Genomic DNA, 15,692 nt, shown 5'->3' on the forward strand with positions numbered 1-15,692 from the left:
ATTAGAAGGACATTGCATTTAACCGATCAAATACACTTCTAATGCTCAGCCGGCAGAAGTGGAATTAAATAATAAATAAATAAACAGGGAGAAATATGAGAAATTGATATTAATGGCACTTTATTGCATTGTCTCTATAAAATTGTCTAATGTGCAGCACCGATGTGCAGCCTAGGAAGAGCTATATCGAAGAGAGGTATTCTCTCACGACTTTGACCACAAAGTCCAAGTCACCTTTATCGAGAGCTTCAGTCCAAGAATCTCTTGAAATTCCGCTCTTCTAAACCGTAATTTATTTTAAGTTACCCTCACCTGTTGAGCCATGAAGGCACGAATAGTGTACAAAACGGTAACACATTGGATTCTATCATCAAACTTTAGCGAAAAATAATTTTTTAATTTTTTTTCCTCGTATGATCCGAATGAAATCTCGGTATCTGAGTGTTTGGAATCCTGGACCTGAAATGTGTAGTGTTTACAAATGAATCATGTAAAACTAACCAGAATATCCTCTAAATCCTGTTCAAATGAAACACTATCTTCAGATTCTTCATCTTCGCCCACTTTATTCTCAAATGCCTTGATTGAAAAAATTTTATGTTTGTCTTTGTCCTCCTTTGAAACCACAATACATAGTTTTTCAGTTAATTGTAGTTTTACATCCACAGTTTGATTAAGCAAATTTGACTTCTCGTATGTTATACCACTTGTAAAGTCTTTGTTGTAACATAGAGTACAATCAGTTGAATAATCCTCACTTAGATTCTCAAGGATCTTTAAGGCTAGGTCGTTAGATATGTCCACTGGACCAGCAGAGCATAGAGTAGATATATTCTAAATGTTTATGTCTATACATAGATAGAATACGTGGAATTTTTTCTCGTGAGGGTATGAATTTTGGAACACGTTTATGTGAGGATCGTAAGGTCCGGAGTTTGAGAATATGTTATTTCCTTTTAATTGATTCTCAACGAGTCTGTGAGCCCTGCAGAATATGTATTTACCGATAGCTTCAAATGGAATTTTAAATGTTTTCCCGTCAGAAATTGCTTCTGGAGAATAGCGATCAAGTGAGTTGTATTCAATTCCGATAAACCTAATAACAAATAAAAAAGTTTGACATACCATTCGTATAGAATTACTGGAAACTGCTGAGAATATGGCGATGCATCAATACATTCTACAGTGTTTCCATTAATAGTTGATCCTAAATAAATTATTATAAGTTGAGTGGTAACCTTTAATGTACACTGGGTATGCTTCGGAGCTTGGTATATCAGTATTAGTCATGTGTTGAAGTTCATGTAAATATACTCCTCTAACCTCATTTTCTTCAATATCCGATTCACTTAGCAGTTCAAAATGGTCTGACTCGTAGGATGAGACGGTTCCCTCAGTGATAGACCTAGATACAAAACTTAGCAAGCTATAAGAATATGACAAAGTAATATCCTCCACGGGCTTTTTCTCCTCTGAAACTTCAGTTTCTCTCTCCCATATCGGTATTATATGGTCTTCTACTTGGACTCGGCTCATATACTAAAAGAGTAAAAAATTAATGTTAAAAAATACATCATCTGGCTTCAATTTTCTCCTTAAAGGCTTCAGGGTAATTGGTTCCGACGTTTTCTTCTTCTACAAATTATTTTTAATTTAATGTGTAAGAATAATGTAAAAACTAACATCATCAGTGGCATCCTTATTGTTATTGAGCCTTAAAAAAGAAAAATAGTCAGAAACACTGTCCATATTATGTAAACTTATGTTCAATTGTGTTATTTAAAAGATTTGTGAATAATGTGTTAGTTTAAACATTCAGTTTTCGAAAATTTAAAAACAGTGAGGCTACATTGGCCTAATTAGGGAAAATAATGAAATATATTAAATTTATACAAACATTAAAAATTAATTGATAGAATGCGTGGAATATATTGTCTAATAAATAAAAATTCCAATTATGGATGCACTAGAATCACGAAGTAATATATTATTTAGTTTTTATTCCAATTTACTAAAGTTGTATAAATTTAAAGAACTAATGATTTTATAAAATCGTTTCTCTCTGGTTTGGTGAAGGTATGCATAACTAGTTTCAATCCTTCCAGGCATTTGGTTATTGACAAGTCCTTAAGAAATGTGAAAATAGTTAAAAATACCTCATGCACAAGGTTTTCTCCTTCCAGACTCTTTAACACAACTTTGAAGCACTTTTTGTTTTTTCCATCTTTATTCCCGTTTGTTCCCACTTCATATCCAAATAAGGTTCTTGAGCTTCCTCCCTTCTTCTCCTTTGAGTTCGGGTGGTACTCGAGAATATAACTCAGCTGAAGTATTATAATGTTAAGATTGACTTACTAATTTTCCCGGTTGTGATTCAAGTGATAATTTAGTTCCAACTTCAACTTCTTTAAGCAGGTTATTAAGGAGTGTTTTGATGCAGCCAAAGTTTCTTACTACAAAATCACCTATAATTAATTATATATCATAATCACATGCCAATTTCTATTGGGATTGCCATAGCTGCTGATTTTATCCTTTGGAGTTCCTTTGATCTGGAGTTGAGTGTGCTCAAACTCATCGCCTTTAACAAATTTATCCAATATTCAACTTACAGATTCCATTTTTTTGAATTCTGTTTCATGATTTATTAGGTCTACATTTATTGGGGCTCCGTTTACTTGAGGTTTTTCTCCCATTAAATCCGATAAATTTGATGTTTTTGAAAGCCAGGCATAACAAGAACCTTCTGAAACGGGTGATATGAATTTAACTTTAGCCTGAAAAGAACAGATTAACTATCAAAGTTTACTTTGTTTGTGCCATTAATGGCTTGCTTAACTGACGTCCATTCTTTAACATCTGAGGGGATGTTTGTAATTTTTACAATTGGCCCGGCGACGTGGAATGTTTCAGGGGTCTCTCCGAACTTCTTCTTTACAACTGGTTTCTTTCCAACATATTTTGGTAAGGGGTCGTTTAATTTAATGTACATAGTTCCTTCGAAGTCATGAAACGACAAATTAGGTATCAGATTTTCAGAAATAACCTTCTTAATGTCTTCAATTGTCGCCTTGATCTCCATCATGCGTTTTGCGCTCAGGATATACTTCACGTCCATTACATTCTAAAAGGTAGTAAAAATATATTTATGTACCTCTACTCCAACGTTTGCCGAATCTTCCTTAAATTTGGAGTGATAAAAGTGGTCAATTGACAAGTTATCTGGAGATAGGTAGAATGATAGTTGTCTGATGATAAAATCCAATCTCTGTTCAGGGGAAGCGTGTAAAACAATGACATTAAAATCATCATTATCAATACGATCTTTTTTCAATATCAAATCAATATCAAAAGATTCATTCCGACGTTTAGAAGGATTATCTAAAAAGTATATACATAAATATACGTACCCAAAGTGGATTCCGAAGGCCTTTTATTATTATTTTCAGACATTATAAAAAATTATATGTATTTATATAGTAATGAAAGTATTTATAGTTTAATATGTTCATGATTTTGATATTTACGTTGTACCCGATGATTCCAAACATATTATAGTTTACAATGGTCAGATCATGAGTTATATATTTAGATTCATACATTTGCTTGACATTATATTTTTTAATACATAAATTGATAATGTTTTTATTTCACAACAATTGATTGATTGTTTATGATTTTTAACAAAACATTCATATTTTAATATTTCTGTACTATAATGAAGTTGAATATATCTTCTGATGACATAAATTTGTTGATTTATCGATACTTGATAGAGAATGGGTAACTTGATAAATCTCAATAACAATGTTTAATATTGTTTTTAGGTATTGTCACACTGCTTTTTCATTTAACAAGGAGTCTAACATTAGTGGTAACCCATACTACGTGAATCATGCTGACAAGATTCCTCCCAACGCCTTAGTATCATTTATGCAGAAGGCTATGATTTACATTTACCTGGAGTACCACACTGATGACATAACTGGAGAACAGATTCTGTGTGACGAGACCTTTTCCTTCTTTAGAAAACACAACTGTTTCAGGAAACTTGGTCAGTCACATGGTTTACCTCTATCTCATTCTATGAATACTCGTGACCGTACTGACAATGCTGATACCCACCTTGATAAGAATGGTACTAATGTTGCTTCTGAAACTTTGAACTTTGGTAACTTAACACTGCACTTATATTATACATAGATTATATTCACAATATATTTCATTCCTATTAATATATTGTGTAGATTTATCTAACAGTGGGTTCGGTCGTGAAGATGTATTGGAAACTAACAGTAGTTTGTTTCAACTAAATCACCCAGTTTACGTTGGCCCTCCACAAAGACGCTTGTCCGACAAATGGCAATTGTATGGTTATCATAAGCTGTTTGAATACATGAATCCTAATCTCTCGACAGTCTGTCACTTCAATCCAGTATATGCTGGTTACATTTTAAAGAGGTTAGTTTATATATTTAAATAATGTTTAGGACTGAGAATGGACCGTCTAGTCTATACAAGCTGAACGAGTCTGGTAAAGCATCTATTTGTGAAATATTACTTCCTCATGCTAAACTGTATTCCAGTGAGTCTGGTGCTGGAGTGACTACATCTTCTAGATGGAGACAAGATGGTTTAGTCGTTTGCAGTGGTCATTCTGATGGTAACCTTAACCTCTGGTCATTGGACGGTCACTTGTTATCCAGTGTCAAGGTTATGGAGTCTCCTATTACAGCTGTAGGGTTTTGTGGAACTAAGTCATATTGGACAGATTCTGAACCTGAGTCAGAAACTCCTTACTATCTTGCTGCCGGTTGCAAGTCTGGTGATGTGTTCGTATATAAAGTTGACAATAACAACTATGTGTTGGTAAACCACTTCAAACAGTCTTCCTGTGTTACTGAGTTGGAGTGGCAGAATCATAATATAGTTTCATCAATGACTGCAGATGGCACACTTACCAGCTACAATGTGGAGACAAGTGAGAGTTCACAACAGTTAGTACAGGCAAAGAATGGTGTTCCATTCATGGAGTGGGATTACTATGGAAGGTATCTGGCTATAGTGGACGAATCAGACTCGTTGAAGGTGTACAGACCAATAGAAAATCATGTTCATGGAGAATTATCAGAACTGAAAGGCCATAATGGACAACTCATCTATGCTTCATGGTACTCAGGAAATGTAGAGAAGGCATCATCAAGGATATGTACAATAGCAGTGGATAAACAGATGATAGTGTGGGATGTCGCCTCAGGTTCATCACTCATGTCTCTAGCATTAGATCAGGTGCCRACAACGGTATCAGTATGTCCAAACGATTCACTGGTTGCAATTGGTTCATATGGAAACAGTGTGAAGATGTATGCTTTACCTAACCTCACCTTGTCATGTTCATTCTATGACAAGACGGTACCTACTAGTATCAGCTGGTCGTCTGATAGACAGCATCTTATTTACAACGTTTTCAATCTACAGAGGTCACTTGTAGTACCTCTCAACACTCTATCATCATTTCAATCTGATTAATATATCTACACATTACCAGTTAATTAGCCGTATGGCCTTGATAATCATCCTTGTCGTACGTTTTAGTCTTCCACAAGTACCAATTCTTTATTTTTTAATTATTTTAAGTAATGTGTTGACTAGATATTTCATTTTGAATATTATTAGTATTGTATTTGACTATGGGGTCATGAGTATCAATTTTTAAATTGAATGTGGATGTGATAAAATAATTTAATATGTAATCTTTGAATTTTCTCATTAAATCAATTTATCTATGCTCTTCTGACATGTTTGGCTATCTTTGACTTGTTTTAGTTGAAGGTTCGGATGTCGTTTTAACATGTGTGTTTAATGTATAAAATTGACTGTATTATATTTGAAATGGTAGAAATTATCGATGTGTAATGTGAATGGACAATGTTTTGTTGATTTGTAACATATTGATATAAGGATGGAGTGCTTTTTGCCTTCCACTGCTTTTGTTACTAGGAAACGTGCAGATCTTACAGATAGTTGTGATTCTACAAAATGCGTAGAAGGATCTGATATGAATTCTGGCTCCTCAAACATATGTGATGTTTACACCCCTATTGGTAACTCAGGTTGTACTGATAAGTCTCATGACTACTTAGATTTACCTGGTGCTGTTGTTGATAATGAATGTGTAAAAAAGGAATTTTCATACTGCAATGAAGTTAAAACTGGTGTGCTTGATACTGACTTCCAAGATGTTTGTGAATCTCCACGTATGACATCGGTTGATCGTTTGAACAGATTAAAAAATGAACTTAGTTCCACAAATACTACAACAAAAATTCCACAATTTGGCTATGAACCAGTTGACGAACCAATTGACGAACCATTTGTTCCCGTTTCAACGGATCCACTTGAATCTACTCATTCCAATTCAGGTTCTACATCACCATCAACTACTACTCCTGTTAAATCTGTACGTTCATCTAACAGGAGACTGGATGTGTTGAACAGTATCATCAGGACTAGACTGGATGAACCACATGTCAACATCAGTGATGATGAAACTAAGAATCCTATCCTGGCTAACTCTGTGAGACGTACCAAGGGTCTTTCCTCTAACACTGCTGATGTTCGAAGATCTTTACAGGTTCTGGGCAGTTCTCGGTGTTGGACTGACCGTTTCGAGAACCAGGATCCTGATGATGATGACTCCGTATCTGCTACTCAGAGTCCTGTTAGAAGTTTGAATAGTTTAATGAATTCACAGGCCGATGTTTCCGATTCATCTTATCGACGACCTGTATGGGAATCTACACCTAATTTCACTCCAATCAGATCCATAAGTAGTATCAACAGATTTCAAACTGACAACAGCTCTAAAGGTGATAGTTTGGATATGTTTGCTAGTACCAGTATTGCTCAGATGTCTCGGATGCAATTCAATCCTATGTCAAATGTAACCCTAACTAGGGAAGAGATGTGCAGAGCCAACTTATCAGGGGAGTTATTAGTTCTTCACAAACATTTCCAAAATATCTGTACTGTGATTAACCGTTCCATGAAGAGGGATGATAAACCCTATTTCCGTGTTTTAAGAACTCTAGTTCAACGTCTATCACGCAAGTCATTTACCATGGATCATTTAAGGAAGGTACTTTGGCTGGCTCCCAACTTGATCAGTGTAAAGTGGGTCCTTATAAGTGAATCATTCAGAAAGAAATATCCTACTGAGTACAAAGAGTCTACTGACAAGGTCTACGATATTACTATTAAGATCCTTCGACCTGATCTTTCTAGCTGTTACAATAACCAGGACTATGAGACAGCTTGTTTTCTCTTCAAGACTATTTTATGCTGTTGGTCACTGAAATGTGATTCTGAGAACTTGGTTGATTTCGATGTCCCCATGGCTGAACTCCCAGAGAAGACCGTTAGGTCCAATTTATCTACCCCAATCAGGGATACTACTCCCAGATTTGACACACCCATGAGAAGTGTCACACCTAGAGTATATGATACACCCATGCGATCTATCACAGCTAGAATTAATGATACACCAATGAGATCTATCACAGCTAGAGTTAATGATACACCAATGAGATCTGTTACACCCATGAGAGGCTATACTCCTATCAGGGACACTACTCCAGTTCGAAGTGTGCTAAGGTCTGATTTCCCTATCTGCGTCGATAACACACCTTGCAAGACTTATAAGTTGAATGACGATGACACATATGAAACATCTTCCAAGAGGATGAGAACAGATAGTATTTCTCCAATGTCTGTTGACCTGCTTGACACACCTGGTATGAATAGGATTCGTGAGAACATTAAGAAGTTAGCAGAGACTAATCAACCACCTGATCCTCAGAATGATTTGAAATTCTGGATTGACATGAGGTGGTTTACCAAAATCCTTCTAGAAATTATCGTTAGTGATACTTCACCAATCATGAAACTCGAATTTCTAGTTGATTTCATAGTCAAGTATGGCTCAAGGAAAGTAACTCAAGGTAATCATTACATATCATATAAACATATTTAGATCAAGTTACAAGATGGGTTGACACATTGTCTGAGATTGACCCTTTAATTTTACACAAGGGTATATCTAAATTTGAAGACTACACAACAGTTATTACAATCAACAAATCAGCCTCCTTCGACAATGCCCTGGATTACATTAATAATAAAATAAAAACTCTTAAATCATTTTAATTTAGTTAACACCTTTTATCCCATTTATCTTTATAGAATCACTACTCAGACTTATCTTGTCAATTATCACCTTAGGTGAATCAATGTAGTAAATCCACTCATAATTATTTAATATTTATATATAACATTATTTTTCATTTACACATTACTTATATATTTTCATGAACAAAATTTTTCAAAAAATTTTCCAACTAAATTTGTCTGTTTATTATCACTATATTTTCACTTTTTTATTATTTTTATTAAAGTTTTTATTAGTTTTTATTTAAGAATTTTATTATGATTTTAATGCGAGCTTTTTAATTCATGAAATTACTTTAGTTTTCTTCTTATCATGTCGGATTACAATTTGTCCTTCCTTCCACAATCGTTGGGGAAGTACTTGACTCCATACGTTCCCTTCGCTCTGGGAGGCCTCTCTGGATGCACCTCAACCTTGATTATTCAGCCTGTAGATATGATCAAGGTTAGAATCCAAGTACTTGCATCCACACAAAACCGTAATTTATCACCTTTTACAGTTTTTTCAAACATTTTGAAGAATGAAGGTTTTTTATCATTTTATAAAGGACTGGATGCAGCTTGCGTCAGACAGCTTTTATACACAACGACGAGATTGGGGTTGTTCAGAACCACTTCTGACTACCTGAAGAAGAGGAACAACACCAACAGCATACCATTTTACCAAAAATGTCTTCTAAGTTTGTTTTGTGGAGGTGTTGGCGCCGTTGTCGGAAATCCGGCAGATTTGGCGCTGGTTCGAATGCAGTCTGACCTCTCCCTCCCCGCCGAACACAGAAAGAATTATACGGGACTATTTAACACAATATATAAAATAGTTAGGGATGAGGGTCTGTTTAACCTGTGGAAGGGTTCGTTTCCCACAGTGGTTAGAGCTATGAGCTTGAATTTGGGAATGTTGTCTTCCTTTGACCAGACGAAGGAGTTTTTGGCCAAATATTTGAAGGAAGGAACCTTGCCTCACGTTTGCCTTTCTAGCGCAGTGGCTGGGTTCTTCGCAGTAACTCTTAGCCTTCCGTTTGATTTCGTGAAGACTTGCATACAGAAGGAAAGTCAGAAAGGAACAGCCTACAGTGGGATTTTTGACTGTATTGTAAAAAATTACAAGCAAGGAGGAGTTCCGAGATTCTATTCATCCTACGCTACGTATTATGTGCGCGTGGCTCCTCACGCAATGCTTACGTTGATCCTTATGGATACATTTACAAGGTTACTTAAGAGAAGAGATACCACTCAGGAGAAGAGGGCATAATGTTTATGTTTGTATTCTATGGACATTTAAATTTAATGGCTAGTGTGTTTTAAAAATATTAAAACATTAAGGTGTTAAAAGTTTAATTTCATAGCTTTCAACTAATTCACGCTTAGTATATGTTATATGTTGTGGGTATAGCAAGTCTCGAATGGTCCTTACACACCTTTCGAGACCAAGTCTATGTGTTGCAGAAGTGGCAACCACCTGAATTTCAGGGTCAGAATCCAGTAATTTATAGTACAAACTGTCCAAATTGAAGAGAGAATTCCTGTGTATCATATCACACTTGGTCATGATGACCATCTCAAGCTTAGAATCGTCGAAAGTCTTTGAACTGGAGACTATTTCCCTTAGAGACCTTAGAGTTTCCATGTGGTCTCCATCTTCAGCTGCACTTATAACATAAGCTATTATTTTTGACCTATAAATATGCCTTGTGATCTTCTTCACCATGTCCTTATCAGTATTCTGAGACAGTGGAGGCAAGTCCATCACTCGTATATCAACTCCATCCAAAAACTTTATTAATGCGATGTGAGGTCTTGTTGTAGAGCCTTCCTCTGGCCCTATCCTAGTCATGTAACTTGTAAGTGAGCTAATTAGTGAAGTTTTTCCACTATTTGGTAGTCCAATGAATGCAACGTCGTTAAACAGTCTCAGTTCTAGTTCTAGGTTTATTGATTCTCCCACTTCAGCTAGTCTATTGTCATGTTTCTTAAAACACGACGGACCTAGTCCTCCTCTACCTCCACGAGCTACCAATAGAGTCTCATCTGGGTTTAGAAACTGGTGCCTAAAATTTGTTAAAATTAAATTATTTTACCAGAATATGCATCGAGTTCTATCATCTCTTCTGACTCTTTTTCTTAATATCGACCCTAACGGTATATTTACTATTGTATCTGATGCATGGAGCCCTCTGCTAGTTCCATGAGCATCTCCACCACTCTTCCCCTTTATTACACTCTCCATGTGTATAAAATCATTAACTAGGTGTGTTGCTTTAAAATATACACTTCCGCCATGTCCTCCATACCCTGGCCCATTTAATTTCTTGGACCTTTTCTGATTCTCTACTGGGCTTCCTCCTGCTCCGCCCACGCACTTCAGTCTTAAATAATCTACAAAGGGCTTCTGATACCTTGGAAAAGACTCTGCGTTCCTTATTGAGACTAGTTCAGACAGGGTTTTCGCTACATCCTTAGTTATCTTTGGGTTCATCACATTCTCAAGTCCCCGTAACAATGTGTATAATGTACAAACCTATTAAGTTATACTTTCTAATCATTTAATTATACAAAACTCATATTTTCAATTTTATATAAATATTTATAATAAATTTACATAATCTTCCATAATATATTACAATCCACATCTAATATATGTAATGATTCTACACAAGCACTACTTATACATTTGTATGTTCTCAAACTTTGTTAATTTTTAAAATATTATGTATTTTGTAAAATATTTCCCTAATTGCTGTGATTTCTTAATTTCTAGACATGGTTTTTCAAAATTTCCTATTTTCATCTCGACATCGCATAACCTTAGGAACATCTCCTTCTGTCGCAATTTCCTTAAAGTTAAACCCAGAAATCTCTCTAATTCCTTAAAATATTTTTCTGGATTAAATCTTAAATCAAATGATAAATCAAATCATATATCAAGCGGTAAATGTGATTTCACTTCCTGTTACTCGACTACCGCTCATAACTCTGATAAGTTAACCCATACACCCAACTCATTAGCTCCAGGTACTACACCAATTTCAACTTTTTAACTTAAAATTGTAGAATCTGATAAAATTGAGGTCTCTGATTCTTCTAAGCCTCCCTTTATTGTTTTTGACTCTATGGCTCTTACTTTCGACCTCGACCATGCTATTGCCTACACCAACCGTGTTTTAGATGATCCCATCAGTGACATTTCTGTTTCTGAGACTTCCAAGTTTCTCATTCCTTTCCCAAACTCTGATATGCCTCGGGTTCTAGAAGTATTGACCAAGCCTTTCAGGTATTTTTTCAAAATTTTAATTTATTTCTTACTTTTTAGGGAGAGTTATACCTATGAACCTGCCACCACTATGATTCAGCTTTGTGTAGAACGCCTTGAGAATGACCGACTTACTGAAAGTATCATAATACACAGTTATTATTACCTGAATTTCACTACTTTTAACTGAATTTCACCATTTTTAATTGAATTTTACCATTTTATTTTGTTTTTTTATCCAATAATTTTATTTTTTAGCTTTTGATATTGGGGATGGTTTTAACAAGAGGGCTTATTTTCTGACTTTACACCTTTGGCTTCTTTACAGGAGAGCACTGAAGGAGGCTCCTGAGGGGATTCTCCTGAAAAATTATCTGCTTGAGATTTGCTATAACGTTTTTAGGGACTGGTTATTTGTTCGGAAGGTTTTCTATTTTTTATAATTTTATTTATTAGGTTCCCGAGTATATGTTTAATAGGGAGTTTCAGAACACTCAGAACCACATGCTTAAATTTCTTCTTGAGTTGAACAAATCCAGCGAGGATGAGGACCTCTACCCTTTCAGGCTTTCTGAAACCATCCGCAGGTAAATTATCAAGATTAATCTGGATTTTATTATTTAGTCTAATGTACGAGAATCTGGTTTCTGACCACACTCTTGAGCTGCTTGTCAAGTACGTTTTAAGGCAGTTTATGCACGTTTCCAACATTGATAGAAGGCACTTTATGAATGCGATGTTTTTATGGTTTGTTTACTCTAATTTTACTCTTTTCAGGGCTGACGTTGAGCCCATTTGCAAGCCTGCCAGGCTCCTCAAGAGGCCCATGTACCAGCTAATTAAATACGGAGGTACACTTGAAATCTCACTTATTATTTCTCAGGCTACAGGGGAGCTGAGGTTAAGAAGATTGAACCTCAAGATACAAAGAAACTATCCTAATATCATAACACATTTATACTAAATGTTATCTAGACACTAGTGCAGGCCGTCAGTCTGAAGGTATATGGCTGGCAGACATACTTTATGTGGTCAGTCTGACGGTATGTATATTAAAGGGAGTTGGATAGACGGTTATAAGAAAATAGTATATTGTCAATTACTATAAAGCCTGGTACATACTCTGGTATATGACCGGGGACTAAAAAATGTAATTATCTAGAAAGATTTGAAGTGTTAATGGATAGTTAGCCCCGGAGGGCTGTTTGTGGGTGCACCGCTCAACCCGGGAGTGTAAGGGGAAGGCAACGCGATAAGAGAATGACGAGCAAGCTCGGAAAATCTCTTAACCCAACGAAAAATAACCGTGATAATACAGAGTCCAGTTGGACCCGTATCAGCTATCACGCTGATAAGAACAGGTACTACAAATTGATCTTAGCCAAGAGGCCGAGAAGGTATGAGCCGCTCAACGTACCCAAAGTACCCATAGTAGCTCAGCACTCAATGCGGGTGGTTATAATTTTACCCCATCGATTAACATTAAACTTGATATTCCTCCTCATTCAAGTCGTCAATTTGTTGAATTCCTATTCCTAGAATTTTTAAACATAATGGATGGTTGGAATACTTAGTAGAATCTTAAATGTGTTTCTTAGTTTTTGTAATATTAAATCCTTCTATTTTGTTTAATCTAGAAGATCTTCTTTTCCTTTATATCCACACATTTAAACTTTTGTTTTCAGTTAAAAAATTAATTGGTTGCTTATTTTACTGATTTATCTTCTTTAATTATTTTTACGTCTAAATGAGCCTCACCTTGCAGAAGGCTACTCTAACTATATATTTTTAAATCTGTATATGTTTCATTGGACTATAATTTTGGGATTCTTTGTTTTTATTAATCTTATAACAATAATTAGTTTCTGAAATCTATCTTAAATTGTATGTTTCTGACCCATATCGCAATCGTGTGTATTCCTAACCCTCAGAACAATTATATATTTATTTATTCCAAATGGTTAATCTTTTATTATTATAAATGTGTTTATAATCTGATGTGACTTATATTTAAATGAACATACCCTATATGTAAACTCCCTATTCCTTACCAAGAATAGGTAGTCTGATTTTTTTGTGTAAAATATATTTTATTTTAAATGTAGGATTTTGTAATATTATTTGTTTTAATTATTTGCCTCGATAAATTGTTTTGTAAGTTCGCCCTTTCTCTCAGTACCACTCAGTTCAGTTTTACAATTGACAATTGATTCATAATGCATTTAAGTTTGTAAAATATTAATAGTTTCAGTAAACAAAGTGTGTGCATTGCTTAAATAATGCTGTGTATAGATTTAGAAATTAAATAAATCTAACCTCCTCGATATGCGACCATGGCCGTAGATAACATGTTAACGTCACCCCTTTTGGACGAAGATTCCTCTTCTTATGACACTTCATTCTCATCCAGTAGTATATCGCAGACAGACCGACTGATCTTGTCAGCTGATGACTCTATCGAATCCTTGATAGATCACGGTCGCCCAGAGTTAAATAATGTAGATACCTCAACGATATGTAAAAATTATTTCTACGGCCAACTGGCAAATGTAATGAAATCAGCAATTTGGTGGAGTATGATTGGAGTACTGATCAAAAACTTCACCTCTTCATACTATGGCTTATCAGTTACGCGTTCAATTTTTAATTTGTCTCTAGTTCTAGGGTCCTTCATATCGAATTTAATTGCAGAAGTTAGAATTAGTTAATTTTCATTAAAACATGAATTAACATTATTTTCAGGTTGTTAACATTAGAAAGCTGCTGTGTTTTACTACTTTGTGCAGATTAATGATATGGTCAGTTCTAGTCCCTCTGTTCTACACACTGTCATGTAAGTACTTTTAAGGCTGAAATTAATTTTTCAGATTTATATGACAAGATGAACTATTATTGGATATTCTTTGTGAGTCTGATGCTTGTTGATGGCTTCCAGATATCCCTGTCCAACACCGTTGACCTAGACTATGAAGGAATTGACAGGATGTCGCACCAGTACAACATCCTGATCCCAGATAACCTGCACCAGTATATGAACAATGTCTACCAACTAGTGTTTGACTTCTCTTTCATCTTGATATCAGTCCCAATCTCAATCATAATATTTCTAATAGATAGATTCACGTCCTTTGACAGTAAGTTTCTTTCAACCATTAAATAATTTTTAGACAAGTTCGTGCTTCTATTTGTTTTTAACGTGACTTTTATGATTTTATCGCTGGCTTCGCTGTCCTTTTACATCTTCGGGATGCCAATAATACGGTCCACCAACTACTTGGCGTACTCTAGGAACATAAACCTGACTTTTTTCTCAGTTATGGAGGAGTTCTGCAGCAAGCTCCGCCATGTCAAGGACGGATTTAGGATAATATACTCCAGGCAGTACTTGTTCAGGAATCTTTTGTATTTCTCCTTCGAAACATCTTACGAAAACTCCATCTTTCTCCTCATCATACCCCTCATATGTAATTTCTCAGTTAACATTATTTATATATAGCGAATCAAATTTACTAAATCTTTCTTTAGGTTATAATAACATTTGGTTTGGAGACATGAACATCTGTGGAATTAACTTGTTTGCAGTGTGTCTGATATCGATGTGTAAGCTGGGGACAAGCATATATGGGATCTACGTGACGTACAAAATCAAAAACAACGCGAACCATAACCTGTACATTTCTAGGAAGAACACTATTCTTAGGTAACTTTATATTTACCAACCTTACTAAATGGCGTAAAAGTTCATGTAAATATTTATTTATGTAAATTTCTGTAAATTTTCCGTAAATATTTATTTTATAAAAACAATTTTTTAGATGTTTGGTTTTCAGTAGTTTGAGCATACTGTTGTTGCCTGGAGTGTTGTTAGTTCAAAGGTACTGTCCCATCAAGTGGGTTTCGCTGGCTGTCTTGGTCCTGGGGTTGTTTTTGTTCTTCACCTTCACGACTCTCCCCAAGATCAACTACTCGTCAATACTCCAGTACAACATTTCCAACCATCCGCTGTCTTACAAGCTGTTCGACTTTGTGGGGACGTTCATAACGCTGGTTGACGCTCTCGTCATATACTCGCTCTCCTACGTGTTCAGGCTTCCAAACGACGAGGTCACCTTCAGCCACATACTCACGTATGCTGGTGCCATATACATAGTGTATACTCTTATACAAATCACATTAGAAGTTTTTAAGCCACTGTAATTTAGTAGTCATACTTTAC

General features: G+C 35.4%; 8 protein-coding genes across 8 annotated transcripts; 5 read left to right on the top strand and 3 right to left on the bottom strand.

The window, feature by feature from the left end:
• Positions 1-181: 181 nt before the first annotated feature.
• Positions 182-1,919, bottom strand: TpMuguga_02g00447 (uncharacterized protein; the record flags this gene model as incomplete). Its single annotated transcript, XM_759920.2, has 8 exons — positions 1,684-1,919; positions 1,573-1,635; positions 1,239-1,539; positions 1,126-1,207; positions 868-1,096; positions 502-834; positions 313-459; positions 182-280 (listed from the first exon to the last, which is right to left on the bottom strand). The coding sequence occupies exons 1-8, from the start codon at positions 1,747-1,749 to the stop codon at positions 182-184; spliced, it is 1,320 nt and encodes a 439-aa protein (XP_765013.2). The 5' UTR covers positions 1,750-1,919.
• A 53-nt stretch (positions 1,920-1,972) lies between these two features.
• TpMuguga_02g02115 (uncharacterized protein) lies at positions 1,973-3,585 on the bottom strand. Its single transcript, XM_061305526.1, has 8 exons — positions 3,411-3,585; positions 3,155-3,381; positions 2,810-3,124; positions 2,613-2,777; positions 2,497-2,581; positions 2,356-2,465; positions 2,157-2,324; positions 1,973-2,126 (listed from the first exon to the last, which is right to left on the bottom strand). Exons 1-8 carry the CDS (start codon positions 3,451-3,453, stop codon positions 2,028-2,030), a joined length of 1,212 nt encoding a protein of 403 aa, XP_061162137.1. The 5' UTR covers positions 3,454-3,585; the 3' UTR covers positions 1,973-2,027.
• Positions 3,568-5,537, top strand: Tbl1xr1 (LisH family protein). Its single transcript, XM_759921.2, has 4 exons — positions 3,568-3,783; positions 3,828-4,171; positions 4,248-4,461; positions 4,491-5,537. The coding sequence occupies exons 1-4, from the start codon at positions 3,719-3,721 to the stop codon at positions 5,527-5,529; spliced, it is 1,662 nt and encodes a 553-aa protein (XP_765014.2). The 5' UTR covers positions 3,568-3,718; the 3' UTR covers positions 5,530-5,537.
• A 181-nt stretch (positions 5,538-5,718) lies between these two features.
• TpMuguga_02g00449 (DNA replication factor CDT1 like family protein) lies at positions 5,719-8,303 on the top strand. Its single transcript, XM_759922.2, has 2 exons — positions 5,719-8,000; positions 8,033-8,303. Exons 1-2 carry the CDS (start codon positions 5,963-5,965, stop codon positions 8,203-8,205), a joined length of 2,211 nt encoding a protein of 736 aa, XP_765015.1. The 5' UTR covers positions 5,719-5,962; the 3' UTR covers positions 8,206-8,303.
• DTC (oxoglutarate/malate translocator) lies at positions 8,304-9,579 on the top strand. Its single transcript, XM_759923.2, has one exon. It carries the CDS (start codon positions 8,540-8,542, stop codon positions 9,476-9,478), a length of 939 nt encoding a protein of 312 aa, XP_765016.1. The 5' UTR covers positions 8,304-8,539; the 3' UTR covers positions 9,479-9,579.
• obg (uncharacterized protein) lies at positions 9,516-10,855 on the bottom strand. The gene is made up of 2 exons (XM_759924.2): positions 10,305-10,855; positions 9,516-10,274 (listed from the first exon to the last, which is right to left on the bottom strand). Exons 1-2 carry the CDS (start codon positions 10,700-10,702, stop codon positions 9,545-9,547), a joined length of 1,128 nt encoding a protein of 375 aa, XP_765017.1. The 5' UTR covers positions 10,703-10,855; the 3' UTR covers positions 9,516-9,544.
• A 12-nt stretch (positions 10,856-10,867) lies between these two features.
• TpMuguga_02g02660 (Ubiquinol-cytochrome C chaperone family protein) lies at positions 10,868-12,434 on the top strand. The gene is made up of 8 exons (XM_061305601.1): positions 10,868-11,238; positions 11,278-11,497; positions 11,537-11,616; positions 11,735-11,901; positions 11,933-12,063; positions 12,101-12,223; positions 12,254-12,327; positions 12,360-12,434. The coding sequence occupies exons 1-8, from the start codon at positions 10,935-10,937 to the stop codon at positions 12,416-12,418; spliced, it is 1,158 nt and encodes a 385-aa protein (XP_061162138.1). The 5' UTR covers positions 10,868-10,934; the 3' UTR covers positions 12,419-12,434.
• A 606-nt stretch (positions 12,435-13,040) lies between these two features.
• Positions 13,041-15,686, top strand: TpMuguga_02g02510 (putative integral membrane protein). Its single transcript, XM_759928.2, has 6 exons — positions 13,041-14,169; positions 14,219-14,309; positions 14,344-14,610; positions 14,644-14,940; positions 15,002-15,176; positions 15,292-15,686. Exons 1-6 carry the CDS (start codon positions 13,810-13,812, stop codon positions 15,671-15,673), a joined length of 1,572 nt encoding a protein of 523 aa, XP_765021.2. The 5' UTR covers positions 13,041-13,809; the 3' UTR covers positions 15,674-15,686.
• Positions 15,687-15,692: the final 6 nt, after the last annotated feature.

The sequence above is a fragment of the Theileria parva genome, chromosome 2 (assembly GCF_000165365.1).
Source record: "Theileria parva strain Muguga chromosome 2, complete sequence, whole genome shotgun sequence".
Taxonomy (NCBI): Eukaryota; Apicomplexa; class Aconoidasida; order Piroplasmida; family Theileriidae; genus Theileria; species Theileria parva.

Coding starts and splice junctions, on each gene's coding strand:
- TpMuguga_02g02510 (XM_759928.2), top strand. CDS start 13,810: ATGGCCGTAGATAACATGTTAACGTCACCCCTTTTGGACGAAGATTCC. Junction 14,310..14,343: donor TCTGTTCTACACACTGTCAT/GTAAGTACTTTT, acceptor TTAATTTTTCAG/ATTTATATGACAAGATGAAC. Junction 14,941..15,001: donor CCTCATCATACCCCTCATAT/GTAATTTCTCAG, acceptor ATCTTTCTTTAG/GTTATAATAACATTTGGTTT.
- TpMuguga_02g00449 (XM_759922.2), top strand. CDS start 5,963: ATGGAGTGCTTTTTGCCTTCCACTGCTTTTGTTACTAGGAAACGTGCA. Junction 8,001..8,032: donor CTCAAGGAAAGTAACTCAAG/GTAATCATTACA, acceptor AAACATATTTAG/ATCAAGTTACAAGATGGGTT.
- obg (XM_759924.2), bottom strand. CDS start 10,702: ATGAACCCAAAGATAACTAAGGATGTAGCGAAAACCCTGTCTGAACTA. Junction 10,275..10,304: donor AGAACTCGATGCATATTCTG/GTAAAATAATTT, acceptor AACAAATTTTAG/GCACCAGTTTCTAAACCCAG.
- TpMuguga_02g02660 (XM_061305601.1), top strand. CDS start 10,935: ATGTATTTTGTAAAATATTTCCCTAATTGCTGTGATTTCTTAATTTCT. Junction 11,498..11,536: donor GTATTGACCAAGCCTTTCAG/GTATTTTTTCAA, acceptor CTTACTTTTTAG/GGAGAGTTATACCTATGAAC. Junction 12,328..12,359: donor CCAGCTAATTAAATACGGAG/GTACACTTGAAA, acceptor ATTATTTCTCAG/GCTACAGGGGAGCTGAGGTT.
- TpMuguga_02g02115 (XM_061305526.1), bottom strand. CDS start 3,453: ATGTCTGAAAATAATAATAAAAGGCCTTCGGAATCCACTTTGG. Junction 3,382..3,410: donor GCCTTCGGAATCCACTTTGG/GTACGTATATTT, acceptor TATACTTTTTAG/ATAATCCTTCTAAACGTCGG. Junction 2,325..2,355: donor AATCACAACCGGGAAAATTA/GTAAGTCAATCT, acceptor ATAATACTTCAG/CTGAGTTATATTCTCGAGTA.
- DTC (XM_759923.2), top strand. CDS start 8,540: ATGTCGGATTACAATTTGTCCTTCCTTCCACAATCGTTGGGGAAGTAC.